Source organism: Mustela lutreola, chromosome 14 (genome assembly GCF_030435805.1).
Source record: "Mustela lutreola isolate mMusLut2 chromosome 14, mMusLut2.pri, whole genome shotgun sequence".
NCBI lineage: Eukaryota > Metazoa > Chordata > Mammalia > Carnivora > Mustelidae > Mustela > Mustela lutreola.
In genome coordinates this window covers 3,917,459-3,943,627 of record NC_081303.1, presented here as the reverse complement: position 1 = coordinate 3,943,627, position 26,169 = coordinate 3,917,459, and the positions used below count along the sequence as shown (strand labels likewise).

Below are 26,169 nucleotides of genomic sequence, written 5' to 3'. Positions count from 1 at the left end.
ATTAAGCCCCTCATAGGACTCTGCACTCGGCAGGGAGCCTGCTTGAGATTCTCTCTCTCCCTCTTCCTCTGCCCCTCCCACTCCTGCTGTCTCTCTCTCTCTCTCTCTCTCTCTCTCACAAATAAACCTTAAAAAAAAAATTAAAAAAAAAGAAGTGGTTCATGCAACCCCTCTGGCTAACATTATGTTACATAATGACATTTGGTATTTTCTTACTTTGTCTATTTGTAAAATTCTCTGCCTAACCCCACCAGACAGTGCCTGTCTTCATCAGTGGCACCTGGAAGTTTGGCACAGAACAGGTATTCAAGAAATATTTTCAAATTAATTAGACAACAAATAAACTTCATAGGAACTCAATTAGCATTTGGTGAAATAATTTGAAATGTTGTTAGACCCCATTAAATAAATAAAACCAGAACCATCAGAAAATACTTCTCTCCTAAATTTCATCACCTGCGCATGAAGATTTTTACTCAAAGACCTATCTGAGTCCTATATCACTCCCATGACGTTTCACGAACAGTTACAGAGACCAGGACATGGAAACGAAATGAAGTGAAAAGAGGGAAAAAATAACTTTTGGTACAAACCTTGACTATCTCAAAAGGAAAGCGTTCATGAAATATACGATTGATTTTAGCCCCTCCCGAGAGCTCCAGGGTATCTACTTGGTCCCCTGACCCTTCGATTCTCTTCTCGAAGTCCACAGCAAACTGCTGAACCATCCTGTAATTGTGAAAGAGAAGGGAGTTCAAGCTACAGTCATAAGGCTTTGTATCTCTCATTTTAATTTACTACGCGAGCCCTTAGAATCCTTTTCCGAGTGTTCTTAGTGGCACCTACTGGCAGAATGAACAGTGCGCACCATGCAGCACTCAAAAGTGTAATTATAGGACATACATGTTACTAAGATTTATTTTAGGCAGTTAATTAAAACACATATCATAAGTAGCTGTGTCATTTGGTGCATTCTGTCCATTTAGTTGAAACCATAAAGTGGTATTTTAAAATATTTCAATTAGGAATTAAAATTAAACAATGAAACTGGACAGAGAAGAGTCAAAACGCTCCTCGGTTCCTATGAGCTCACACACTCGCCTAGTGTGTCAACCCCTCCCTCCTGCTCTGCCTGCTTCCCCCGGCCCTGCCCCCAGCATCACAGACAAGCAAACTGGGGACCCCCACCCCCCTCTCCAACTAGCTCTAGCCTTGTTTTTCAATGATTTCTCACAACTGGGTAATAAAACTCCTTAACCCATCACACAAGGTTCTCCGTGGTCTGGCCCTGGATGCTCCGTCTGTCACCCCTCACCCCCATTCGCCCTCCCGGCCAGCTGGAAAGAAGCCATCCGCAGTCCCCTACGTGCACCACGCCTCTGTGCTTCTCCACGGTTTCTGCTCAGAACGCCATTCTTTCTGCACCCTGCTTCCTTGCCTGGCTAACTCTTATCTGCACTCGAGACTCGTTTCAAGCATTACTCATTCCAGGAAGCTTTCCACGGTCCTGTCTGCCACCACCACTCAGAGCACCTGGTTCCTTCGGCGCATTTTCCTCGGTCCTCCAGCTTCCAGGCAGCGCAGCACTTGGCGGGGTCCACCACCCTCGTTCCCCGAAGGGCAGGCGCCACACACTTTATTTCCCTGCTGCCCCCACCCCCCGCCCCGGCCAATATAGGAGAGGTACTGAGTAACTTCAACGAAGGAATGAGTTACCTTAAGGTAGTTGGTAAAAACCAAAGAGATAAGTAACAGGGAGAAAAGAACAACCTACTTGCATGTTCGACTGCTAGATGTAGAAATTCTAATTTTGGCACGCTCATACTACTTTCAAATTTGAAAGTCAACAGAAAAAAATTCAAACCATCTAAGACTCGTATCTTTTATTCTCTTTCATCAAAATCGTGGATGAATTACAATGGCAAATCAGGCCAGAAAACCCAGAACACAATTTGATGTAGCTGTGTTTATGCATACACCCATGTTCATCTAATTTTTAACCACCTGACAAGGTAACATACATGAGAAAGCACCGAAACACTGGAAAATTTCAGGAAATTTACCTCCAGCATACACTCCAGTCCCCGGCCCCACTGAAACGAGCTGCGAACAATTTCATATTATTCTCTTGTCCTCCTCTTCCGCCTGCTACCCTCCCCCCATATGTTAGTTTCTCCTTTTCAGAGGAAAAGTATATTTTCCTCTGTGAACTCACAACCTTCCTCACCTGTAACTGCCTCCTCATCTGGCCTCCAACAACAGTTTACACTTCCCAGAAACATAGCATTTATCAGATTTTAACACAGTTAGTTGCTTATATATCTGTCTCCCTTGCTCTACTGTGGCCTCTTCTTGAGGGCAAAAGTCTTAGTCGTCGTTGAATCGCCGGTAGATAGCACAGAGTCAGACACCAAGTCGAACACAAAGAGATGAGAGGCAAGAAGAGAGGCAGGCAGAAAGGAGGGAAGAAAGAAAAAAGAAAGGGACAGAGGGAGAAAGGAAGGAGCTGATCAGGCCCCCTGCTAGGGAAGATCCGGATGTGGAAAATTCTGTAATTTGAATCCAATGGAGTCACAGAGGCAAGCCTAGTATTTGTAAGGAGAGTGGTTTCAGTTGGATGTTACAATGATGACCGAGGACCTAAACAGAAATAGCTTTCTTTTCTCTGTAACTTGAAGAGTTTTTATAGGAGCATAACCAAAGCCAAGAATAAAAAGGAAAAGATAAACTAGGAAAGAGTTGAATCCAAGAAAAAACCCTTTTCTCTGTATGATTCTGTATTTTTAAGTGGGAAACATTAGATGTTACATTGAATTTTTACTTACATAATTTGAGCATTTAGAAATAGCTCCACAAAGAAAGGAATTTTGTCATGTATTTTGAACACCAAATTAAGGGCATCTTGATTGCAAGGCTGTACAGGAGGAAAGGGACCGCAAGAGATGGGAAGCATCATCTCTGGAAATGGACTTAGGGCTTCCCAGAATATCAGCTGGGCAGAGGGTCTTCGGTTTGAGAGGGATGGCGGTAAGTCACAGTACAGGGACAGGACAAATGGAGCTGGAAGGGGATGACACATGGAAGAGAGATAAAAGAAGGAGCTGGCAATTCTCTACCAACTCTGCTGTCCTACCCAGGACCTCTCAGGGATACAGAGGAGTAAAAAGATACTTGGCAGTTCTCACATTAGTGTTTTTAAAGAGCTACATTAAAATCATTACCAAAAAGGGTAAACGATACTTAAATGTGGCTTTACTGTCCATACTTTAATTATTAAAGCCTTGGGTCTCATTCCGCTGAAAAATGTACACAGCTAAATCACATGAAATCATAGACGTAAGAAGGTAGTAAGTACGAATGACATCTGTCGAAACAGTTGTACAAGACAGACAACATGTTCAACAAGAGCTTCATCTACTACTAAAGATTAAGGGGAAACACCCTGCTGAGTTATCACTATGGGTTTGACTCATTTACGGAATCCAATGATACAAGCACAAGGAAACTGGGCATGGGGATGGACAGTTGGTTCAATCTGTGGTAACAGAGTAAGACTAACAATGATTCTTCAAGAACACAAAAGCCTTGGGGCTGCTATGTAACACACAAAGTCTTGTACACCTTACTTGCTTCTTCTGTTAAACCTAGAAAACAGCACGACGAAGAGACGGAGGCCAAGCAAAGAGAAGAATTCGTTTCAGGCGTGGAGCAAGGGGAGGGCAAGAGGGACTCACTGCAGCAAAGCCTTGGTCTTCCTGGTGGGGTCTTCCGGCTTGAAGTTCTTGTAGGCTTCCACTTCATGCTCGATGGACAGCAGTTGTCCCTGCAGTTTGTTCCTGAAGTTTGGGAGGGTGTCCCGAATGTGGTTGGTAAGTTGCTAAATAAAACAAAACAGATTGTATAGCTATAACAGATTAAAGATCAACTCACGAAACAAAAATTGACCTTCCTTGTTTTCCTAATGTTTAAAATTTAGAAATCATGCACGTGTATACATTTGAGAATGACTATGTAGGTCAATCATGAGAAGGAACCCCGGCTCTCTCCTGGCCTTAGGGAGATGCTCCAAACTCTTCAAATGAGGCCCCTCACTTGGGCTACCCCTTCATGACGGGCTGGAGATACCCTGTCAAAATGCACTGACATTATCAGAGGCTGCCTAATAACACTAGAGGAGGGACCAAGTTATCTGATTACCTAGACTGCAGAAGGGAGCCTTGGGTTAGAATGCGGTTAGAAATGCAGAAGCTAGAGTTACAGGTGCTGCCGGAAGTTTCGGGACCCAAAACTAGTGGAACTTGTAGGTACGTGGCACCTGCTCATGTCCCCTCCATTCTGCAGCTCAGACGGGAGCTTCTACTTGCCCCGCCTCTCGGCCCCAGTCCAGCGGTGGTGGCTCACTGGCTTACGACTTCGGGAGGGTGCGCTCGAAAGCTCCCTGACCAGCGAAGGAAAGCTCGCTCTCTCGCTCGCTCTGCTCTGGACATCTCTGCTTTACCATCCACTTGGCAATTCCCCTGAGATCGTCTGCTGGCACGTCAAGCTCAGCAGGATAAAAAATTCTCCAAGAGACAGTCTATGAGTACACGCTTAATTAAGAACAAAGGTAGATGTAAACCCAGATTGGCTCGCTCTCTGCCTTACGTTCTTTCTATCACAATGCAGTTAAACAAAAGTCTGAACTAAAAGAGAAAAAAAATGGGCGCTTGGGTGGCTCAGTGGGTTAAGCCTCTGCCTTTGGCTCAGGTCATGGTCTCAGGGTCCTGGGATCGAGCCCCACAGCGGGCTCTCTGCTCAGCGGGGAGCCTGCTTCCCCCCCTCTCTCTGCCTGCCTCTCTGCCTACTTGTGATTTCTCTCTCTGTGTGTCAAATAAGTAAAATCTTTTAAAAAGAGAGGGAGAGAAAGAAAGAAAGAATAAAAAAGATAATCTTCTTGAACTGGTTAAGGAGTAAACTGGAATCAAAAGAAGGAAAATGTAAACTTCACAGAAATACATGAAAAGGAAACATGTTAAAAGGGGAATAAAAACCCAGACTGACTGCAGAAATCATTCTAAATCACTTTTGTGTTTACTGGAGGTTACCTGACTATATCTATTCACTACAGTTATTTAAATGTAATAGTTCACAACCTTATTAGACCTTTGCCCACAGTTATGACTTATGTTACTTCCCAGCATGCTATGCTATGGCTCTGAAGCAGGAAACAAAAGCATGGGGAGGACGGCATTCCCAGCATCAACCTCACAAACCCCCAAGTTGAAGAGCAACAGTGACCATGAGAAACCAGCGGCTACCTGTCCGCCATGTGAGTGGTAAATGATAAAAGCACATGGTTTCCACCTTTTCCTTCTCAGGTATCTCAACAGCAAAAGCAACACTGTGGGCCACTCTTGGCTTTCTGAAACAGTTCTTTCCTTGGCTTTTGTGACCCTAGTTCCTCTCATTTTTCTCCTAACCTTTCAGATAAACCTTGTAGATCTCCTTTGCTTGGCATCCCCCTCCACCAGACCTGTAAATAACGATATTCCTTGAAGCTGAGTCTTAACCTTCTTCTTTGTTCACTCTCTGTTCCTCCTAAAGTAACCTTATTCCACTCATGGCTTTAATAAATATTCAAGTGCCTGTGGCTACCAATGTGTTATCTACAGACGAGACTTATCTTTCCAGCAGGCACACATATTAGACCATGGACTTGACTCCTCTTAGATGTGCCAATGAAACCTCAGCCTCAGCAAGTCTGAAATCAAACACCTAATCTTGCTTTCGGGATTCTCCATCTCGGCGACTTCATAACAATACGGGAACTTGGAACGTATCCTTGACTTCACGTCTCCATCATCCACCAGAGTTAATCTACCACCAAGTTTTTGATTTTTCCTAAACATTTCTCAATTCTGGTTTTTTTCATCTTCACTGGCCCTAATCAAGACCAAGCTACCACCATTTCCTTTGACTCCTAATTTCTCAGGTCTAATCTTCTTATCTGGAACCACCATCATCATTTTTAATCCACAGCTATGATTGTGTAATTCCCCTACTCAGATGCCGTAAATGACTCACTCCCCACTACTCTTAGGATAAGAACAAAAATCTTTAACTTGCCTACAAATATTACAAGATCCAGCCTCTGCCTACTTCTCCAAATTCATCTCATATCCCACTCCCTCATTCACTGCCCTCCAGCCATCATGACTCAAAAATGTCATGTTCTATTCCAGTTTTCACGATAGAAACTGTCCCTCAGGGCCAGAGGTATCAGTGCACATTGAATCAACCATGAAAGTACCCTAGTTTCAAACTGTATGAGGTCCCTGAAGCAATAAAAAAGAAACTGGGGCGCCTGGGTGGCTCAGTGGGTTAAGCCGCTGCCTTCGGCTCAGGTCATGATCTCAGGGTCCTGGGATCGAGTCCCACATCGGGCTCTCTGCTCAGCAGGGAGCCTGCTTCCTTCTCTCTCTCTCTGCCTGCCTCCCAGTGTACTTGTAATTTCTCTCTGTCAAATAAATAAATAAAATCTTGAAAAAAAAAAAAAAAGAAACTGATTATCCAAGAAACGAGAGCTCTTCAGTACAAAGTCCATTCAGTTTTCAGTCAACCAGAATCTAGTCATTTCATAATTTAGGGGTCATTTCTATAACCAAATGGCCAGTCACATTCTTTCTACTTTTCTAGTATTCACAACCTAATTTATTTCCATCTCTATCTTCCTAATCATCTTAGTGATTTTTCCCTAAGAATTTTTCAGTTTGTATTTTTCTTAGACCTATACAGGCATGAAAGCAGTAATCAACAAAACTACATATATTGGTAGAATATTACGATCTTCGTGTGGCAAACCAGAGTTCCTTCTCTAAAATATATTCATGTTTGTGAAAGGACACAACCATAGCACCATGTCATGGCTTTTAAATACTCATCTACCCTTAATTAAAAAGAACGAACTTGGAGGGTGTGTGCACTGGTGAGTGCTGTGAAGTGTGATTCACAGCACTGGTGAATCACCTGGTGATTCACAGACCTGTACCCCTGGGTCTAATAATACATTATATGTTAATAAAAAATTATTTTAAAAATTAAATATAAAAATTATAAACAAATAAAGAAAGAAAAGAAAAGAACAAACTTTACATGAGTTTGCATTATGTCACTTAAAATAGAAGTATACCCCTGCTTTCTTATTTTCTAAAACTTCTTCCATTGCTCTGCCTAAAGGGTTCAGGTCCAATGTCACAAGTAGCCTGCTACATTGTTAGTCTCTACTGATAATTTCTAGGAGCAAACAATCAGGACATTCAATACCGGTCTGATTGGTTGACTGTTAAAGTTTATAAATAAAAGTTAAAGCGTATCTTGTGATTCTATTTGTGAGAAAAGCTGTTCACCACATGAGTCAATACGATCACAACTCAGGGAGTGGCCCGACATACCCTGAGGATGATGCTTAACTTCCCTAGGAGATGGAAAATATGTAGCCAAGTAAGGGCACTGGGGTTTTATTCAAGAAGGGTGTAAGTGCACGGAATGTGAGAAGATGGAGGCCCAGGTCCATCCATGTGGGGAAAGGGGTCAGCCGGAAAAACTTAGATGAATGGAGACCAATGACTGCTTATAAGGCTTTGTTATTTTTAAAAATTTAAATGAAGGAACAAATTGATTCTAAACAAAACCATAAAGAAATTTTAAAAAGAAATCTAACCTAAACATTACAGATTGACATTTTCAAAACAGATCCCAAGAAATCAAACTTTCAGAGATTTACAACGATAATTTCTTTTTTTTTAAAGATTATTTATTTATTTATTTGAATGAGAGAGAGAGAGACAGCTAGAGACAGAACACAAGCAGGAGGAATAGGAGAGGGAGAAACAGGCTCCCCATTGAGCAAGGAGCCCAACTTGGGGCTCATTCCAGGACCTTGGGATCACAACCTGAGCCGAAGGCAGATGCTTAGCAACTGGGCCACCCAGTTGCCCCTAATTACTTTCTTTCTTTCTTTTTTCATGATTTTTAAAAAGATTTTATTTATTTATTTGACGGATGGAGAGAGATCACAAGTAGGCAGAGGCAGGCACAGAGAGAGAGAGGGAGGCAGGCTCCTCCCTGAGCAGAGAGCCCAATGGGGGGTTCAATCCCAGGACCCTGGGATCATGACCTGAGACGAAGGCAGAGGCTTTAACACACTGAGCCACCCAGGTGCCCCCAGGCACCCCTAATTTCTTAAGATGACTACATCTTGTGAGTAAAATGGCTGCTGATACATATACCCTTATTCACTGTTCTTAAAGAAGTGTATTTCTGCTCTGAGCAGTGTACTTTCAGTATCATTAAATAGATTCTGCTCACTGAGAATAGTAACAGTGTGCAACTAAGTACTCACATTCACTTTTTAATTCCTATCATTAAAGCAGAATGTCTTAATTTGGAAACAATAAATATTAAAATGAGACATATGAATTCCAACAGTCCCTTCCACATTTCGTAATTGTTCCTGTTGTTCGAGAAAACGTCTTTACCTGATTAAGGACCTTCTGCAGGTGTGGGGTCCCCATCCGATCAGCAATATGTCGGTAAGCCGGGTGCGAGAGAAAAAACTTCCTTTCGGCCAACATGGCAGCCTTAATGTCCTTTTTCCCATCTATATCCTTCTGGCTTCTGTTGACCACGCCCACATAACCTGAAACGGAGCACATACAATGTGGTTTGGGACACTTGTTCATTCTGGACAGATTTCAAGGCTCTCACCAGGCTGTGAAGAAAAGCAAACTTATCTGTAAGGGCTAAAGAACTGAACCCTTTACAAAACAGTGTGAGACGTCAGTATTTAACAAAGGCCGGCTGAGGTGAGGTGGCTAATGACACTTTAACAGTAACACATTAATGTCTCTTGACCTAAAAAGCTCTGTGCACTTTAATACAGTGTGTCCCTCTGCAGTATTGTTATATGGTGGGCAAGTGAGTAAGTCACGCTTGCAATAGCACAGGGTACATTCATGCAGTCAATGATGCGTATTTATACCCGCCTTCAAACTCCTTCCTTTTCCTGTTTTCTTATTCCTGTTATTTTAAGGAGGAGTTCTCCCTTTGGATCATTTTTAATATACCATTTGGGAACATTATGCCATTCTCGAAAAAGTGTAATTAATCATAAATACATTCCCCACAGCTGTGAAGGCATAAAACCCAGCTTCCCATCAGTTTCCCAATCGTTTCTCCGCCACGCCATCAAAGGAGTCCCGTACAGGATGTGATACGTTACCCCTGCGGAGAGGCAGCAGCTTATTCTCTAGAACGTCCCTGGCATCTGTTCCTTCATCCATAAGATCCAGTTTGGTGATGACGCCGATGGTTCGCAACCCTGCACGGAAAACAAACAGCATTACACAGCTTGTAGAAGACGAAGCAATTTTAGAGACATGCACGTCCCAATGCTAAACAGCAGGCACTCATATTTCTGCCATTGTTTTGTTCCGCTCTGTCTTACTTTGTTTTCGAGTCCACTGCTACCCCAGTCTGGGGGACTCTGACGGGTGAGAAGGAGAGTTGTAGCATCCATAAGGTGACTTTCACTTCCGGAGAGAAAATAACCAAGAGGTGTATCACCACCATAATTCTAAATACATGCCTTTATTTTGGTACCACGTGTTCATGGAAATTATATATGTCACATTTTCCTCCAAGGTACTGGACACAATGTGGGTGCTTTAATTTTTTTATGTATTACCTTATTGTAAATGAATAAACAAGCAAGACCAATGAAGAGAGTGTATCATAAACCAAAGCTTATTATTGATTCAGTTCTAAGCCCTTGACAAACAAATAAGAAGAAGAAACTTAGGCATATGATAGTGTCATCCCCCAAAATAAAGTTTCAAGTTGCACAGCATTCACTGTTCATTAGAAAAAGATAAATGACTTAATGGAACGAAGACCAAACGAAGAATCCTGGTGCTTGGATTCTAGTCTCGAGGCAAGTCACTTAGCCCTCTTTTTCTGGGTCTCAGTATTCCTATCTGTAATATAAAGACTTGGAGACCATAGTCACCAAGATACCTTTCAGTAATAAAACTATATAAAGACTCAGACATTTTATGTAACATATCAGATACCTCACCTTTGTCCACTGTTTTCTGTATTAGATGAAATGAACAATATCTGCCTAGTGATTCATATTTTTAAGTGCATTTCTTTGGATATGATAAATTAAACACATACCTTTATCTTTTTACCTGAAACCACTCTAAAATGGCTAATATTTATTAGGCCAGTTATGGTTTTTGCATGCTTTATGTCTCTTAAATCATTTGCTCTTAAAAAGGACTCCAACTATTTTTTTTAAGATGAGGAAACTGAGGCAGAAAGAGAGATTAAGTAGTTTTTCCAGGGTCATACAAGGGGTGGGTCTAGGCGTCCAGAGCCCATGCTTTTAACCAATATACTGCTTCTTGCAATACAAAGAATTTTAAAAATAAAAAAGGTTTAAATCAAGAAAGCCAAAGAAAATGGAGAACGGAAGAAAAACGCTGAGACTAAGCTCAGCGGGATCACTGCCAACTAAATTGATAGACTAGGGAGAGGAAAACTGCATTCAAAAAAGCCAACAGCCAAAGCCCAGAAGCGGGATCATTTCCATCACAGCCTCTCGGAAAGGTTCAGGAACACCAATAGCTCTGACGATAATGGGCGGTAGTGGGGGCAGTTGAGGCTGACAACAAGATCGCTGGGCGAAAGCAGTGAGATTTCCATGGATAACATCGCTGGGAGCCGCCCCAGCTCCACCTAGCAGGAGAGCGCACAGTCTATTCTCTGGAAACACAGAACTATGGAAAACTGCCCTCATGGGCACCTGGCCCAGTCAGAGGGCATCAGGTTTTAAAAGAGGGTGATTATGAAATCCCACATACTGAACAGCAAGACCTCTCTGCCCAGTCCAGTTTAAGAAAACGCTGGCTGGTAGAATTTAACCTCCCGAGCAGGAGATTGCAAAAATTCTGTCTGGGTTTATTAACCATTATTAGAGGAAAACACAGATATTAAAATTCAGAGGAACTCCAATTAAGACAGTCCAATAAATCATCCTACTGTGTAGCCTGTAACTCATTTAGTCAAGCACACCCACATAGAGTTTCCTGTTAGTATTTCACTTTTAAATATAAATCAGTAAGTATAGGTTTGCCAATTGTTATCATGCAAAATTATTATTATATTAATATAATATAAATATTATTGACTATATTCCCTATACGTGACTTATTTATTTTAGCATACTGAGATGTATATAATTGTAGAAGGACTATGTTGTATACCTGAAGCTAATACAATATTGTGTGTCAACTACACTTCAATAAAAAATAAAAATTTAAAAAATTATTTGAAATTTGAATGGATAGCCAAGGAGAGTCTCTGAGACAAAAACAAATAAATATTGTAAAACAGAACTGAAGAAACAAAGATAATACAAAACATAGAAGAAAACTTTATTATTTTTATTAATATCCTCAGAGAGAAACGAGAGGTCACTGCATCTATAGAACAAGAAAAGAATGTCATAAAAGGAAACATTCAAACAAAAGGAATTCTCACTAACAAAATACGAGAGTAGAAATTTTTTAAAAAATATTAGTAGAATGGCCAGGGTACAAAGTTAGAAACTCTTCTGCAAAACAAAAGAAATAGAAGTGGGGCGCCTGGGTGGCTCAGTGGGTCAAGCCGCTGCCTTCGGCTCGGGTCATGATCTCAGGGTCCTGGGATCGAGTCCCACACAGCGCTCTCTGCTCGGCGGGGAGCCTGCTTCCCTTCCTCTCTCTCTCTGCCTGCCTCTCTGTCTACTTGTGATCACTCTCTGTCAAATAAATAAATAAATAAATCTTAAAAAAAAAAAAAAAGAAAGAAAAAAAGAAATAGAAGTAAATAATAGAAAAGGAAAACTTGCTTAAATAAGCTAGACAAATAGGGGCACCTGGGTAGTTCATTTGGTTAAGCATCCAACTTTTGGTTTTGGCTCAGGTCATGACCTTGGAGTTGTGAGATCCAGCCCTGTGTTGGGCTCTGTACCCAGTGCAGAGTCTACTTGAGATTCTGTTTCTCCCTGTCCCTCTCCCCATCCCCTGCTTTCTATCTCACTCTCTCTTTCTCTCAAATAAATAAATCTTAAAAAAAAAAAATAATAACTAGAGGGATGCCTGGGTGGCTCAGTGGGTTAAACCTCTGCCTTTGGCTCAGGTCGTGATCTCAGGGTCCTGGGATCCAGCCCCGCATCGGGCTCTCTGCTCAGCAGGGAGCCTGCTTCCTCCTCTCTCTCTGCCTGCCTCTCTGCCTACTTGTGATCTCTGTCTGTCAAATAAATAAATAAAATATTTAAAAAAAAAACACTAGAAAAATGATTTAGAAGATATAATTTCTGAATAATTGGCATTCTATGAAAACAGAAAAGATGAAACAGAAATAGCTGGGGGGCATACTAGTAAAGAAAATATTCTATAAGTGAAAGATTATGTATTGAATAAACCCATCAAGTGTCCAACATAATATGAAGCAGACACACAATATGGCATAGCAGTATAAGATTTCAAAACACTGTGAACAAATCAAAAATCCTAATAAGCTCCCGAAGAAGTTAAGAAAAGAAAGTGACAAAAAAAGGTTTGGAAATCCTTCCCAGCAACAAACTGGAAACTAAAATTGAATAGATTGCTGTTTTCAAAATTCTGAGGGAAAACATTATTTCTAGCCTAGAATTCAAAACTATCGATAAATGTGTCAGTAGAAAATGATATTTTCAGACCTGCAAAATCTCAAAATATTCTACCTCCTTTTCTCTTTCTTTGGAAACTACTAACAGATGGGTTCCATCAAACAAGGAAAGCAAACTAACAAAGAAGTAAATAAGAGATACAGGAAGAAAAAGTTTAATATAACAAATAAAAGGGGGGGGGGTATTTCCAGGATGGTGTAGATCTCAGTACTAGGCCAGAAGAGTCAATATCTATTTGAATGAGAAGACACAGATTACTGAAGAGATGTATTTCCCCACTAAGAAAAAAAAAAAAAAAATGAAAGTGCTAGAACACCTAATGCCTAAGATTTTTTAAGGTATTAAGAGATTTCAACTCCTAGAGGAGAGGCTGGGAATGCACTGGTGATGGATATTTAGAAGATTATGCAAACAAACAAAAAGACAAGCTATCAACCTCAAAGACAGCAATATCATATAAGAAAGGAAATGTAATCAAAATTTACACAGGGCTCAGCTGAGAATGATATTTTCAGAATTATAATTATTTAAATATAATGTATTTATATTAGTAGAACACAGGAGGGTCCATGTATATATGTAAGGTTAGTATATGTGGTTATGGGAGAAAAAAGACAGTTAAATTCTTCTCTACAGTAGGAAGTCAAAAGTGAAAATCGAAAGATAAAAAATCAAGAAATAGTAGTATGAACAATTTACATAGAAATATGAAAGTAAACACCAAAAGAAAGCTGAAAGTGATAGCCTCTGGAAATTAGTAATCAAGAGTCAGGAGGAATGGGCAAGGGACAGACAGTTTTTGTTAAAAGCCTTTGGGACTGGGGCACCTGGGTGGCTCAGTGGGTTAAAGCCTCTGCCTTAGGTGTGGGTTACGATCTCAGGGTCCTGGGATCAAGCCCCACATCAGGCTCTCTGCTCGGCAGGGAGCCTGCTTCCTCCTCTCTCTCTGCCTGCTTCTCTGCATACTTGTGATCTCTGTCTGTCAAATAAATAAATAAAATCTTATTAAAAAAAGAAAGAAAGAAAAAAAGAAAAGCCTTTGGGACTGATTTTTAAGCTGCATATGTTTATAATATTAATATAAATAAAAGTTAAATTTTAAAAGTATTTTCTTTACTACTTTATTTCTACAAAGGCAGAGAAATCTATGATTGATGTATACCAGAAATAGCAAGGAAGATTATTTTCTTTTCATGTTAATTATACAAATAGGCAGCTTAAAATAATCAAAGAACTCCTGCTGGCATACTGGAGACCTACACTGACAAATCTCAAAAAGCCATTGCCTAAGCGATTCAAAGGAAACATGTTTTAAAAAGCACTTCACTAGTAACCTAGAGACTCAGATAAAGATAATAATAGAGACCATGTATTGAGTCCTGACTAGGTACTGGGAATAGACTTGAAACAACTCCATGAAATGGGTACTACTATTTTCTCAATTATGTGGATCAGGAAAATGAGATTTAGAGAGGAAAACATGCTTCCCTAAAAGCACAGCCTGTAGGGTGTGGAATCCAGGCAACCTAATTCCATTTTTAATCCCTATATTTTTCTGCCACCCAATCTCAGCTAGATTCTACAAGTGATGAGGTCTGTTATTTGGCAAGTCAGTTACATCATCTGGGCCTGTTGATCCACATATAGAACCAAAAGATTAACTGGATGTCTCTTTTGAGTCCAGAATTCTGAAAAAGAAAACAACTTCCAGATCTAGAAGAGGTTATATACAATAATAAGAGTAATTTAATAAAATTCTTGTCCTCCAACTAAAAGGAAAATAAAAATAAAAATAAACCAAGAGCTAATAAATAATGTGTGATACTGTGTTTCAATTATGTTTCTTAGTAAAGAATGACCATAATGATGAGTGCTAATAAATCCCAACAATGTCCTTGAAAAGACATATAAGGCACGTCCAAACTGATTCTGACATAGCATAGAGACTAACAGCACTCACTCAAGGATCAGATTGCTTGGGTTCAAACCCATCAGTACCCCTTATTAGTTCCGAGACATTAGTTTCCTCATCAGGTGATGACAGGGTGGCCCAGTTGGTTAAGCCTCTGCCATTGGCTCAGGTCATGATCCCAGGTCCTGGGATGGAGACACACATTGGGCTTCTTGCTCAGCAGGGAACCTACTTCTCCCTCTGCCTGTCATTCCCAGTGCTTGTGCCTTTTTTCTCTCTCTCTCTGACAACTAACTAAATAAAATCTTTAATTTTCTCATCAGGTGTAACCACATCAATAGGGTAATCGTCGTCACAGTTTATATTTGATGTCTGAGATAATTATTAACTGCATCCTCTTTAACTCTCGAAAGACTTCCAACAGGAGAATAAGTTATATGTTCACTTTAATTCATCGATACAATGAGAAAATAATAAACCTGTGTTTTAAAATTAAGTAACAGAACTTCCACTTTCTGGTGTAACATATAATAAGAGTTGAAGTTGCCCATGTCTTAACAAGCGGACAACTGAAAGAATCAACAATCCTTCTTAGATTCTTCAAAGAAGTATGGTTACAGGACAAACCACTGCTCCCCAAATTTGGATAGGCAGATAGGTAAATTCAGGGAATCACAATTTATGGAAGCCGAAACACACAAGCAAGAATTCCTATGGGAACCAGTGCCTGAGCAGGAAAATCTAAACTGTAACTGATGAATTTCTAGAAACTCAGTAAATTAAAAAGTCTAGGAGGTCCAAGTCATAGGGAGCATCCATTTTCTTATGGGTTTGGTCTCCAGGAGCTCACCCAGGTTCTCACAGTGAATATCTGAGAAAAAAATCCCTTTGTGCCTCAGACAGGGTAGAAAACAAACAACCTGATTTAAAAACGGGTAAAACATTTGAGGAGGCACCTTGCTAAAAAAGATGTACAGATGGTTAAGTATGTATATGAAAAGGTGTTCCAGGGGGGCCTGGGTGGCTCAGTGGGTTAAAGCCTTTGCCTTTGGCTCAAGTCATGATCCCAGGGTTCTGGGATCAAGCCCCGCAATGGGCTCTCTGCTCAGCAGGGAGCCTGCTCCCTCACCCTGCCTGCCTCTCTGCCTGCTTCTGATCTCTGTCTGTCAAATAAATAAATAAAATCTTAAAAAAAAAAAAAAAGAAAGAAAAGGTGTTGCACATTATTGTTCAATAGGGAACTGCAAATTAAAATAATAGTGAGATATCACTGAACACCTATTAAAATTGCCAAAGTCCAAAACTGACAACATCAAAGGCAGCAAGGTTATGGAGTACCAAGAAGACCCATTCATTGTTACTGAGAATGCAAGACAGTACAGACATTTTGGAAAACAGTGTCTTATAAAATTAAATATACTCTTACCACGTGATACAGTTAATTGTACTCTTTGGTATTTACTCAAAGGAATTGAAAACATATCCACACAAAAATTTGCACACAGACGTTTACAGCAGATTTACTTATAACTGGGAAGCAACCAAGATGTCCTTCTTTACATAAACAGATAAATACAACTGCAGCACAACCGGACAATGGAACATTATTCAGTGCTGAAAAGAAACGAGCTATCAAGCCATAAAAAGACAGGGAGGAACTTTAAATTCATATTGCTAAGTGAAAGAGGTCAATCTGAAAAAGCTACAAAGTTTATTCTAGAAAATGCAAAACACAAAACACAAAAAAAAAAATGGAGACAGTAAAAAGCTTAGTGGTTGCAGGGGTTAGGGGAGGCAAGGATAAAAAGATGGAGCACAGGGGCGCCCAGGTGGCTCAGTGGGTTAAAGCCTCTGCCTTCGGCTCAGGTCATGATCCCAGGGTCCTGGGATCGAGCCCCGCATCGGGCTCTCTGCTCAGCAGGGAGCCTGCTTCCCCCTCTCTCTGCCTGCTTCTCTGCCTACTTGTGATCTCCGTCTGTCAAATGAATAAATAAAATCTTTTAAAAAGGGGGGGGGGGACTCATTCTTCCTTTTTTTCATCATTTTATTTTCATCATGACAAGCATACTCTTTAATACCCATACCCTATTTCACTCATCCCTCCACCGACTTTCCCTCTGGAAACCATCAGCTTGTTTTCTATAGATAAGAGTCTGGTTCTTGGTTTCTCTCTCTTTTTCCTTTGCTCCTTTGTTTTGTTCCTTATTCCACATATGAGTGTGATTGTATGGCATTTGTGTTTCCCTGCCTGACTTGATCACTCAGCATTATACTCTACCTCTATCCATGTTATTACAAGTGTCAAGATTGCATTCCTTTTTATAACTGGTTAATACCCCATTGTATATACACCACATCTTCTTTATCCATTCATCTATCAGTGGACACTTGGGTTGCTTCCATAGTTTAGCTGTTGGAAATAACTTCACAAATCATGTATCCCTTTAAAGTAATGTTTTCATCTTTGGGGAGGATAAGTACTGAGTAGTGAAATTACTATATCTTGGTGTGGTTCTATTTTAATTTTTTGAGGAAAATTTATGCTATTTTTCACAATGGCTGCACCAGTTTGTATTCCCAAAAACAGTGCACAAGAGTTCCTTTTCTCCATATCCTCACTGACACTTGTTTCTTCTTTGTGATTTTAGCCATTCTGACAGGTGCGAGGTGATAACTCATTGTAATTTTCATTTCCCTGGTGATGAATGATGTTGAATATCTTTTCCTGTGTCTGTTGGCCATTTGTATATCTTCTTTGGAGAACTGTCTGTTCATGTCTTTTGTCCATTTTTTAATTGGATTATTTGTTTTCCGGGTATTGAGTTGTATCAGTTCTTTATATATTTTGGATACTAACCCTTTATCAGATATGTCATTTGCAAATATCCTCTCCCATTCACTAGCCTTATTTTTAGTTTTGTTGATTATCTCCTTTGTTGTGCAGAAATTTTACTTTGTTACAGTACTAAGAGTTTATTTTTGTATTTCTATCCCTTGCCTCAGGAGACATATCAAAAATTTGACTCTGACAGTCAATGTCAGAGAGATCACTGCCTGTGCTCCCTTCAAGGATTTTTACCGTTTCAAGTCTTTAAACCTTTTGGAATTTATTTTCGTGTATGGTGAAAGAAAATGGTCCAGCTTCATTCTTTTGCATGTGGCTGTCCTAACACCATCTGTTGAAGAAACTGTCTTTTTCTGATTGTATATTCATTTCTCCTTTATCAAAGATTAACTGACCATAAAATTGTAGATTTGTTTCTGAGTTTTCTGTTCTACCACATTAATCTATGTGTCTGCTTTTATGCCAGTACCATACTCTTTTAATTACTCTTTGTACTATAACTTGAAATCTGGAATTGTGGTCCCTCCAATTTTGTTTTTCTTTTTCAAGATTGCTTTGGCTATTCTTTTGTGATTCTATACAAATTTTAGGATTGTTAGTTCTAGTTCTATGAAAAAATGCTTTTATTTTGATAAGGATTTGAATTAAATCTGTAGATTGCTCTGGGTAGTATGAACATTTTAACAATATTTGTTCTTCTAAACCATTAGCACAGAATGTTTATTTCCTTGCTTCATCTTAAATTTCTTTCAGTAGTGTACAGGTGTCAGAGTACAGGTCCTTCAGAATACATGTCCTTTACCTCGTTGGTTAAGTTTATTCCTAAATATTTTATTGTTTCTGGTGCAACTGTGAATGGGATTGTTTTCTTAATTTCACTTTCTGCTGCTTCACTTAGTGTATAGGGATGCAATAGATTATGGTACATTGATCTCATACCCTGCAACTTTACTGAATTCATGCATCAGTTCTAGTTTTTGTTTGTTTGTTTGTTTGTTTTGTTTGTTTTTTGTTTTTGCAGAGTCTTTAGTATCATGTAATCTGTAAAATGACAGTTTTGCTTCTTCCTTACTAATGCAGGTGCCTTTTATTTCTTTATATTGTCTGGTTGCTGTTGAGGACTTCCAGTACCATGCTGAATGAGAGTGGACATCCTTGCCTTGTTCCTGACCTTAGGGGAAAAGCTCTGCTTTTCACCACTGAGTATAATATTAACTGCGCATTTTTCATATAAGGGCTTTATTGTGTTGAGGTATGTTCCCTCTAGACTCTACTTTACAGAGGGTTTTTATCTTGAATGGATGTTATATTTTGTCAAATGCTGAAATAGTCATATGGTTTTTATCTTTTCTCTTCTTGAAGTGACATGTCACATTGTTTTATAAATATTGAGCCTCCTTTGCATTCTGCAGTAAATCCCACTTGATTGTGATATATGATTTTTTAAATATATTTTTGGATTTGGTTTGCTAATATTGCATTAAAGATATGTGCATCTACAACATGGAGGCTTAAGTGGGTAGGAGAAGAATAAATGAAACAAGATGGGATTGGGAGGGAGACAAACCATAAGTGACTCTTAATCTCACAAAACAAACTGAGGGTTGCTGGGGGGAGGGGGTTTGGGAGAAAGGGGTGGTATTATGGACATTGGGGAGGGTATGTGCTTTGGTGAGTGCTGTGAAGTGTGTAAACCTGGTGATTCACAGACCTGTACCCCTGGGGATAAAAATATATGTTTATAAAAAATAAAAAATTATATTAAAAAAAAAAAAAGATATGTGCATCTAATTCCATGAGAGATATCGGTCTATAGGTCTCTTTTTTTGTTGTGTCTTTATCTGGTTTTGGTATCAGGGTGATACTGGCCTCATAGAATTTGTAATTTTTTTTGGCAGCAGATTTTTTCCCTTTCAGCACTCTGAATATATTATGTCATTCCTTTCCGGTCTGTAAAGTTTCTGTTGAAAAATCCACTGATGGCCTTATGGAGGTTCCCATTGTATGTAACTGTCTTTTCCTGCTGTTATCAAAATTTGTTCTTTATTGCTACTTTTTGCCATTTTAACAACTACGTGTCTCTTTGTGGACCTCCTTGGGTTGAATTTTTGGGAGGATCTCTGTGTCTCCCATATCTGGATATCTGCTTCCTTCCCCAGATTAGGGATATATTCAGCTATTGTTTCTTCAAATAAATTTTCTACCCCCTTTTCTCTCTCTTCTTCTAAGATCTTTATATGCAAATGTTATTATGCTTGACGAAGTCACTGAGTTCCGTAAGACTATTCTCAATTTGCATGATTTTCTTTCCTCTCCTTTGCTCAACTTGATTACTCCCCATTACCTGTCTTCCAGGTCATTAATTAATTTTTCTGCTTCACCTAGCCTATTTATTCCATCAAGTATATTTTTTAATTTCGTTTATTATGTTCCAGATCTCTGGTTGGTTCTTTTTTTTATCTGTGTGTTAAGGATCTCACTGATGTCTCCACTCTTTTCTCAAGTCCAATGACTATCTTCTATGACCATTACTTTAAATTCTCTATCAGGCATATTGCTTTTATCTGTTTCTCTTTGGTCTCTTGCTGTAGTTTGGTCCTGTTCTTTCATTTGGGAGACATTTCTCAGTCTTCTCATTTTGTCTGACTTCCTGTGTCTGTTTTTGTCTGTTGGGAAGGTCAGCTACTTCTCTTGCTCTTGAGGATAGTAATTTATGAAGAGGTCCTCAAGTGCTCTGCAGTGTAGTGTCCCCTATTCACTAGGGCACTTCAGGGACTGTCTCCTCTGAGTGTGAGTGTTATGTGTGCTCTGCTGGTGAGTCTTGGCCTTGTTCTCGCAGCCCAGTTTTCTGCAGAGGCTCTCTGTGCTTATTGTGGGCAGTGTTTGGTCCCTAGCAGAGGTAGGGCATGTTTTAACAAGATGTGCAGAGTTCTCTCTGCTAAACAAGACCTTCTTCAGCTGCCAGAACTGAGGTCCCACAAAACACACAGGTAGGGGGATAGCGTTTGCAGGATTTGCACTGATTTTCCAAGGGAGGGGACCTGCAGTGCTGGGACTAAGGCCAGCATGACTGGAAAGGGAAGATCCACTGAAACACAGTGGGACAGGGCTTGGTGCAAGCAAGTTAGATAAGGAGTGTTGAGGTTGTGCTGGTTCCCACAGGTGGCTCATTTTTGTTTTTTTTTAATGCTGGTGGGTACGGAAGGGAAATGGCACCTGCCAACCCCTTTGTTCTTGGAGGGGCCTCCCCATGATCCCTGTCTCTGAGCCATGCTCTTAAAGGAAAAAAATAAGTCTCCTCACCATCTGCCCCTGTTTTTCAAATTGCTGGTTCCACAGTATATCTGCATAGACTGTTTGCCATGCTGTGTCTTTAAGGGTGAGCACTCTCCTTCCTAATGCCCTCTAGGCTCTCCCAGAGCTCAGCCTGCCAATTTTTAAATTCCAGGATTTACGTCTTGCTGGTTGTAAGAACTCATGACATCTGGCCCCTCTCTTTTCGAAGGCAAATATTATGGGATTCATCCTCCCCATTTGTGGGCTCCCCAGCATAAAAGTCTGTTTGCTGCTTTTTTCCATGCCACCAGCTCCCTCCCTACTGTGGATGGACATGGTCTGCTTTTTTCCCAGACCATGTCATCACCCTTCCTACTTTCTTTGGAGTGGCCTCTTTAGCTTTAGTTGTGAAGTTTGTTCTGCCAGTGCTCAGGTTGTTTTCTGGGTTATTTAGGCTGATGTCAGTGTTATCCAGTTATATCCATGGGACGAGATGAGCTTAAGCTCCTCTTACTCCACCATGTTCCCAGCAGATAACTCCTACCCATCCTTCAAAATATCTTACAGACCTGTCCTGCAAGTCCTTAATCGGGATCCCACATGCAAAAGTTTGGAACCATTTCTCTGTGCCTTCAGGCTCTCCACATACACTAAAATCATAATTCTCATATGAAACTAGGGATCTGATTATTTGTCTGTATCACTCACTAGATCATGATCTCTTCTAGAATAAAGACTACTCTACATACTCCAAGCAATTCATAGAAGTGCCAGAGTGAGCAATCAATGAATGTTTATTTATTAAAGGAATAAATGAGAGCAAAAATAAGCATATTTATTTCCTTAGCTTCCGAAAAGAATTGAAATACAAATTTCAAAAAAGAAATATACCATTCTATCAAATTACCTAGGTTTGTTGTCAATGCAATGATTTCCCTATAAGAGCACTGCCATTTCTTTCACTTATATATGCAACTAAATTTGAGTAGTGTATTGTTTCATCTAATTAAGAAATGGGGAAAAAACCAAGCCAAGAACCACCTTAGCAGTTGCCAGAAAAGTAATCTGGAACATACTGTACACTAAAACAATAGCAATGAAAAACAAAATCAATGAAGAGCTTAGTATAAACGTGTATACTGCATAATTAAAAACAGACTTAGGAAACCAGATGTACTTCAGTTAATGTATTTTTGTTGTTTGGGGTTTTGGTGGGATTTGGGGGAGTTTGAAGTAAATGTTGTTTCTATTTGGCAAGGATTACGGAATATGTTATTTCTGAAAGCCATCAGTGATGAACAAGAATAGTTTCATCTTTTTTTCCTCTAAGTTTCCATTAACATTATTTTATTGTTACTTCCAACAATTCTAAATAACCCAGTTTTCATTTTCAAAGCCATCAGGTAAAATTATTGCATACAATACTGGAAAAAATTACTGTTTTTAAAAAATTACAAAAATTACTGTTGCTGTAACAGCAGAGACTCAATGTTGTCCACCAATATATCCCCAGAATCTAGCAAAGTACTTGAAAGATTTAATATTTGTGGAGGGAAGGGAAAGGAAAAAAAGAGGGTGAAGATAGGAAAAAAATAAGGGAGGAAAAGGAGAATTACTCCAAACATAAGAAAATTTAGGTACAGAGTGGTTCCTTCACTAAGATTTTGTATTGCAAAATGGACAAAGGTATGAAGAAACAAAAGAAAAATAATCCATATATATTTAAGTCTCTCTACTATTTGTCTACTTAAATCCATTTCCTTCTTCTTCCTTGGCACATAGTTTGACTATATTTCTAAATATCCGTTAAAATTGAGTTACAATCCTCCTATAATTTGCCTGTGACTGAGTTCCAGATAGTGGACATGTGAGCAGAAATGGTATTTGCCACTCCCAGGCTTAGTCTATGTAATTTCTAACATATGCATCTGCCTGCTATATCACCTTCCACTTGATAGATCTAACCATAATAAGTTCCTAAATCCCTAAGGATAACAAATACAAGTATCTGCATAGCTGAATGATGTCATAGACAGGAAGCATCACACTACTCTGAGAAATCACACAGGATGAACCTTTCTACTGTTTGCACCATTGCATATATCACCGTACTTGTTTCTGTATATTAGTAAAAACAGTGGTACTTTGAAGACGAGAGCTGCAGTAATGAAAACCTGGCTTACCAAGGAGGGAAACATATGTAGCAAGTTCAAAAGATCAAGATTCATATCATACAAGAGATATATATTTTGTAAGCCTGCTTCCTGTGATGACTTGTAAGGCAGACTAAGTGCCTACTGAAAGGAAAAGCTATTGGAAAGAGTCAGGGTGTTAATTCATCTTGATTGCACCTGGCTGTTTAAAGTTGGGTATTTAAGAGATGAGTTGACACACGAAATTTATCATTTTACAAGCAGAAATGCAAGGATTAGAGAGAAGGTAGGGATTTGGGTCTTTCAATGTTTGAAAAAGTCAACTACTCTTGTAACTCGAACAATTGAATAGACTGACAAAGCTCTAAGAATAAAAAAGATACATTAATTACTTTCAATTAAGCTAAGGAACTCATTAATTTCTGTTTCAGACAGGAAACAACAGGTTGCACAGGACTGTGATATTTGAGAAGAGAAACAAACATATAAGCTCTACAATTAACCAATTTCTGACTGGAAAAAATTACTAGACTCTAGTGCAAGAAGGAAAACTCCAAAGAGATCCCAGCCATCAGGCATACTTGAGAAGACACAGATTGGATTTCAAGGGGGCCAAGACAGCTGGAAAATACAGGGTAGTGTACCAGATAAAAGGGAGCTATGAATAGAAAGAGCTCTAGAAATGTGTTTACAGGTCCCTTCGAGTCTTTGAATGCACACATGCATAATGTAAGATTCCATGTAGTTGAGAAGAAAACAACTTTCACAGAGCTCTAACCCAAACAATTCCAAGAACTTACACAGGGCTGAGAATCATTTACATTCCCACCAGCTAGAGACCTGTTGAATTCAAGGCATCAAAAGGGTCAAACTTCAGTACAGGTTACTTCAGACCAACTTTTTAAAAAAACTAAAAATGAGCTTCAAAACATCAAACTGATCTACAAATAATCTAACTATCCACTAAAATAAAGTCCAACACATTTTACAAAATACTGTAAAACTCAGGACTCAACAAAGTAAAACTCAAAATATCCAGTATTCAAACAAAAATCACTAGATACACAATGAAGAAAGACTATGTGACCACAATCAGGACAGAGGAAAATCAGTCATTAGCATCTCACTCAGAAACAGTGGAATTCACAGGTTAGGCTAAAATAGCTCTTATAAGAATGTAAAAAATGCACAAGGATGTAAAATAAAATGTGAAGATAATGAGTAAATAAAAAGAATATGTGAAGATGTCTATAAAACTTCTATAGAACAAGCCATTCAACAACAACGTAGAATATACATCCTTTCCAAATGTACATAGGTCATTAATCAAAATGGACCATACGTGCTTATGAATAAGCAAATATCTATGAATTTAAAAGGAATAAAAATCATATCAGAAAGTTATTTGGAAAATGTCAAAATTTATTTAATTAAAATTAATTAAAATTAATTGGGAATTAAACAGCATATTTCTAAATACTATCAGTCAAAAATGAAGTCACGAAGAAATTTAAACATATTTTAAACCGGATGAAATAAAAGCACAGCATATTAAAATTTGTAGTACATAACTAATTAAATACTTAGAGGGGAAACTTATAACTTTTAAATATTACTATTATCAAATAAAAATGGTTTAAAACCAATGATCTTGAGCTTCAACCTTAAGAAGATAGAAAGAGAATAGCATCCAAACTAAGTAGAAATAAAGAAATTATAAAAAGTGGAAATAGATGAAATAGAATACAAGCAATAAATATAATCAATTAAACTAAATACTGATTATTTGAAAAGGTCAATAAAATTGTCTACTCTTGCTCTTTGACTAAATGTTCTACTTGAGGCCCTAGACAGTGAAAGAATAAAACTGTTTACTCACAGACAGCAAGATTGTATACATAGAATATTTTTAAAAATCTAAAAAAGTCTATCAGAAGTAGTAAGGGGACTAACTGAGATCACAGATAAAAGGTCAAAATAGGGGGCACCTGGGTGGCAGTGGGTTAAAGCCTCTGCCTTCGGCTCAGGTCATGATCTCAGGGTCCTGGGATCAAGCCCCGCATTGGGCTCTCTGCTCAGTGGGGAGCCTGCTTCCTCCTCTCTCTCTGCCTGCCTCTCCATCTACTTGTGATTTCTCTCTGTCAAATAAATAAATAAAATCTTTTTTAAAAATGTCAAAATACAAAAATAAATTGTACAATCTATGTATTGGCAATAAAAATTGGCAAATATTTAGTTAAATACTATTTAATGTTTTTCGTAAAGGGAGGGAGAGAGAAAAAGAGAGGAATGAGGTAAAGGTTAGAGGGAGTGGGAGAAAGAGAATCATAAGCCGGCTCCATGCCCAATGCAAAGCCTGATGCAGGGCTCAATCTCACTACCCTGAGATCATGACCTGAGCCAAAAATGAGAGACAGCTACAATTAACCAAATGAACCATCCACATGCCCCAATATTATTTAATATTTTAATAGTATCCAAAAACATAAAATACAGAAGGATAAATTTCATAAAATATATGCAAAGATATGTATGCTGAAAGCTATGATATATTACAAGTGACCTAAACAAATTTTTTTAAATGCCCTATCATTACTGAGGCAGTCAATACCACTGACTGTTAATTCTCTCCAAATTGATCTATAGCAGCACTGCTCAATAAAACTACCTGCCATAATGGAAATGTTCTTTATGTAGGTTTTCCAATACAGAAGCCATTAATCACATGAGGTGATTTAGCACTGGAAATGAGGTGTGACTGAGAAATTGTTATTTTATTTTGTTTTAGTTAATTTTAACTTTAATTTGAATAGGCACATGTTGCTAATGGTTAGCATATTAAACAGCACAAGCTACACATTTAATTAATACCAAACAAAATCCCAGTAAGCTTTTTTGTAGAAACTGACAGGCTGGTTAAGAAATTCAAATGAAAAGACAAAGTACCTATTATAACAAAAGCAATGATGAAAAAAATTACACTATCTGATTTCCAGGTTTCCTATGAAGCTACACAAATTCAGATAGTGTAGTATTGGCACAGGAAGAGACATACAGGCAAATGAACAGAAAAGAGTCCAGAATTCAAGATTATACACACACACACACACGCACACACACACACACACACACACACACGATGCAATTGGTTTTGGACAAAGCTGCCAGTTCAATGGAGAAAGTATAGCCTGTTCAAAATAAATGGCACAGAAACTATACTAAATCCACA

At 38.9% G+C, this 26,169-nt stretch overlaps 1 protein-coding gene across 2 annotated transcripts in view; it reads right to left on the bottom strand.

Moving 5' to 3' along the window:
- The window catches only part of DNM3 (dynamin 3), a 533,795-nt gene that overhangs the window by 331,162 nt on the left and 176,464 nt on the right, over positions 1 to 26,169 (bottom strand). For both annotated transcript variants that reach the window (XM_059147002.1, XM_059147003.1), the window contains exons 5-8: positions 9,260 to 9,358; positions 8,517 to 8,677; positions 3,735 to 3,877; positions 594 to 729 (exon numbers count right to left, since the gene is read on the bottom strand). In XM_059147002.1, coding sequence (XP_059002985.1) covers positions 594 to 729; positions 3,735 to 3,877; positions 8,517 to 8,677; positions 9,260 to 9,358 — 539 coding nt within the window. The remainder of the gene's footprint in view (positions 1 to 593; positions 730 to 3,734; positions 3,878 to 8,516; positions 8,678 to 9,259; positions 9,359 to 26,169) is intronic.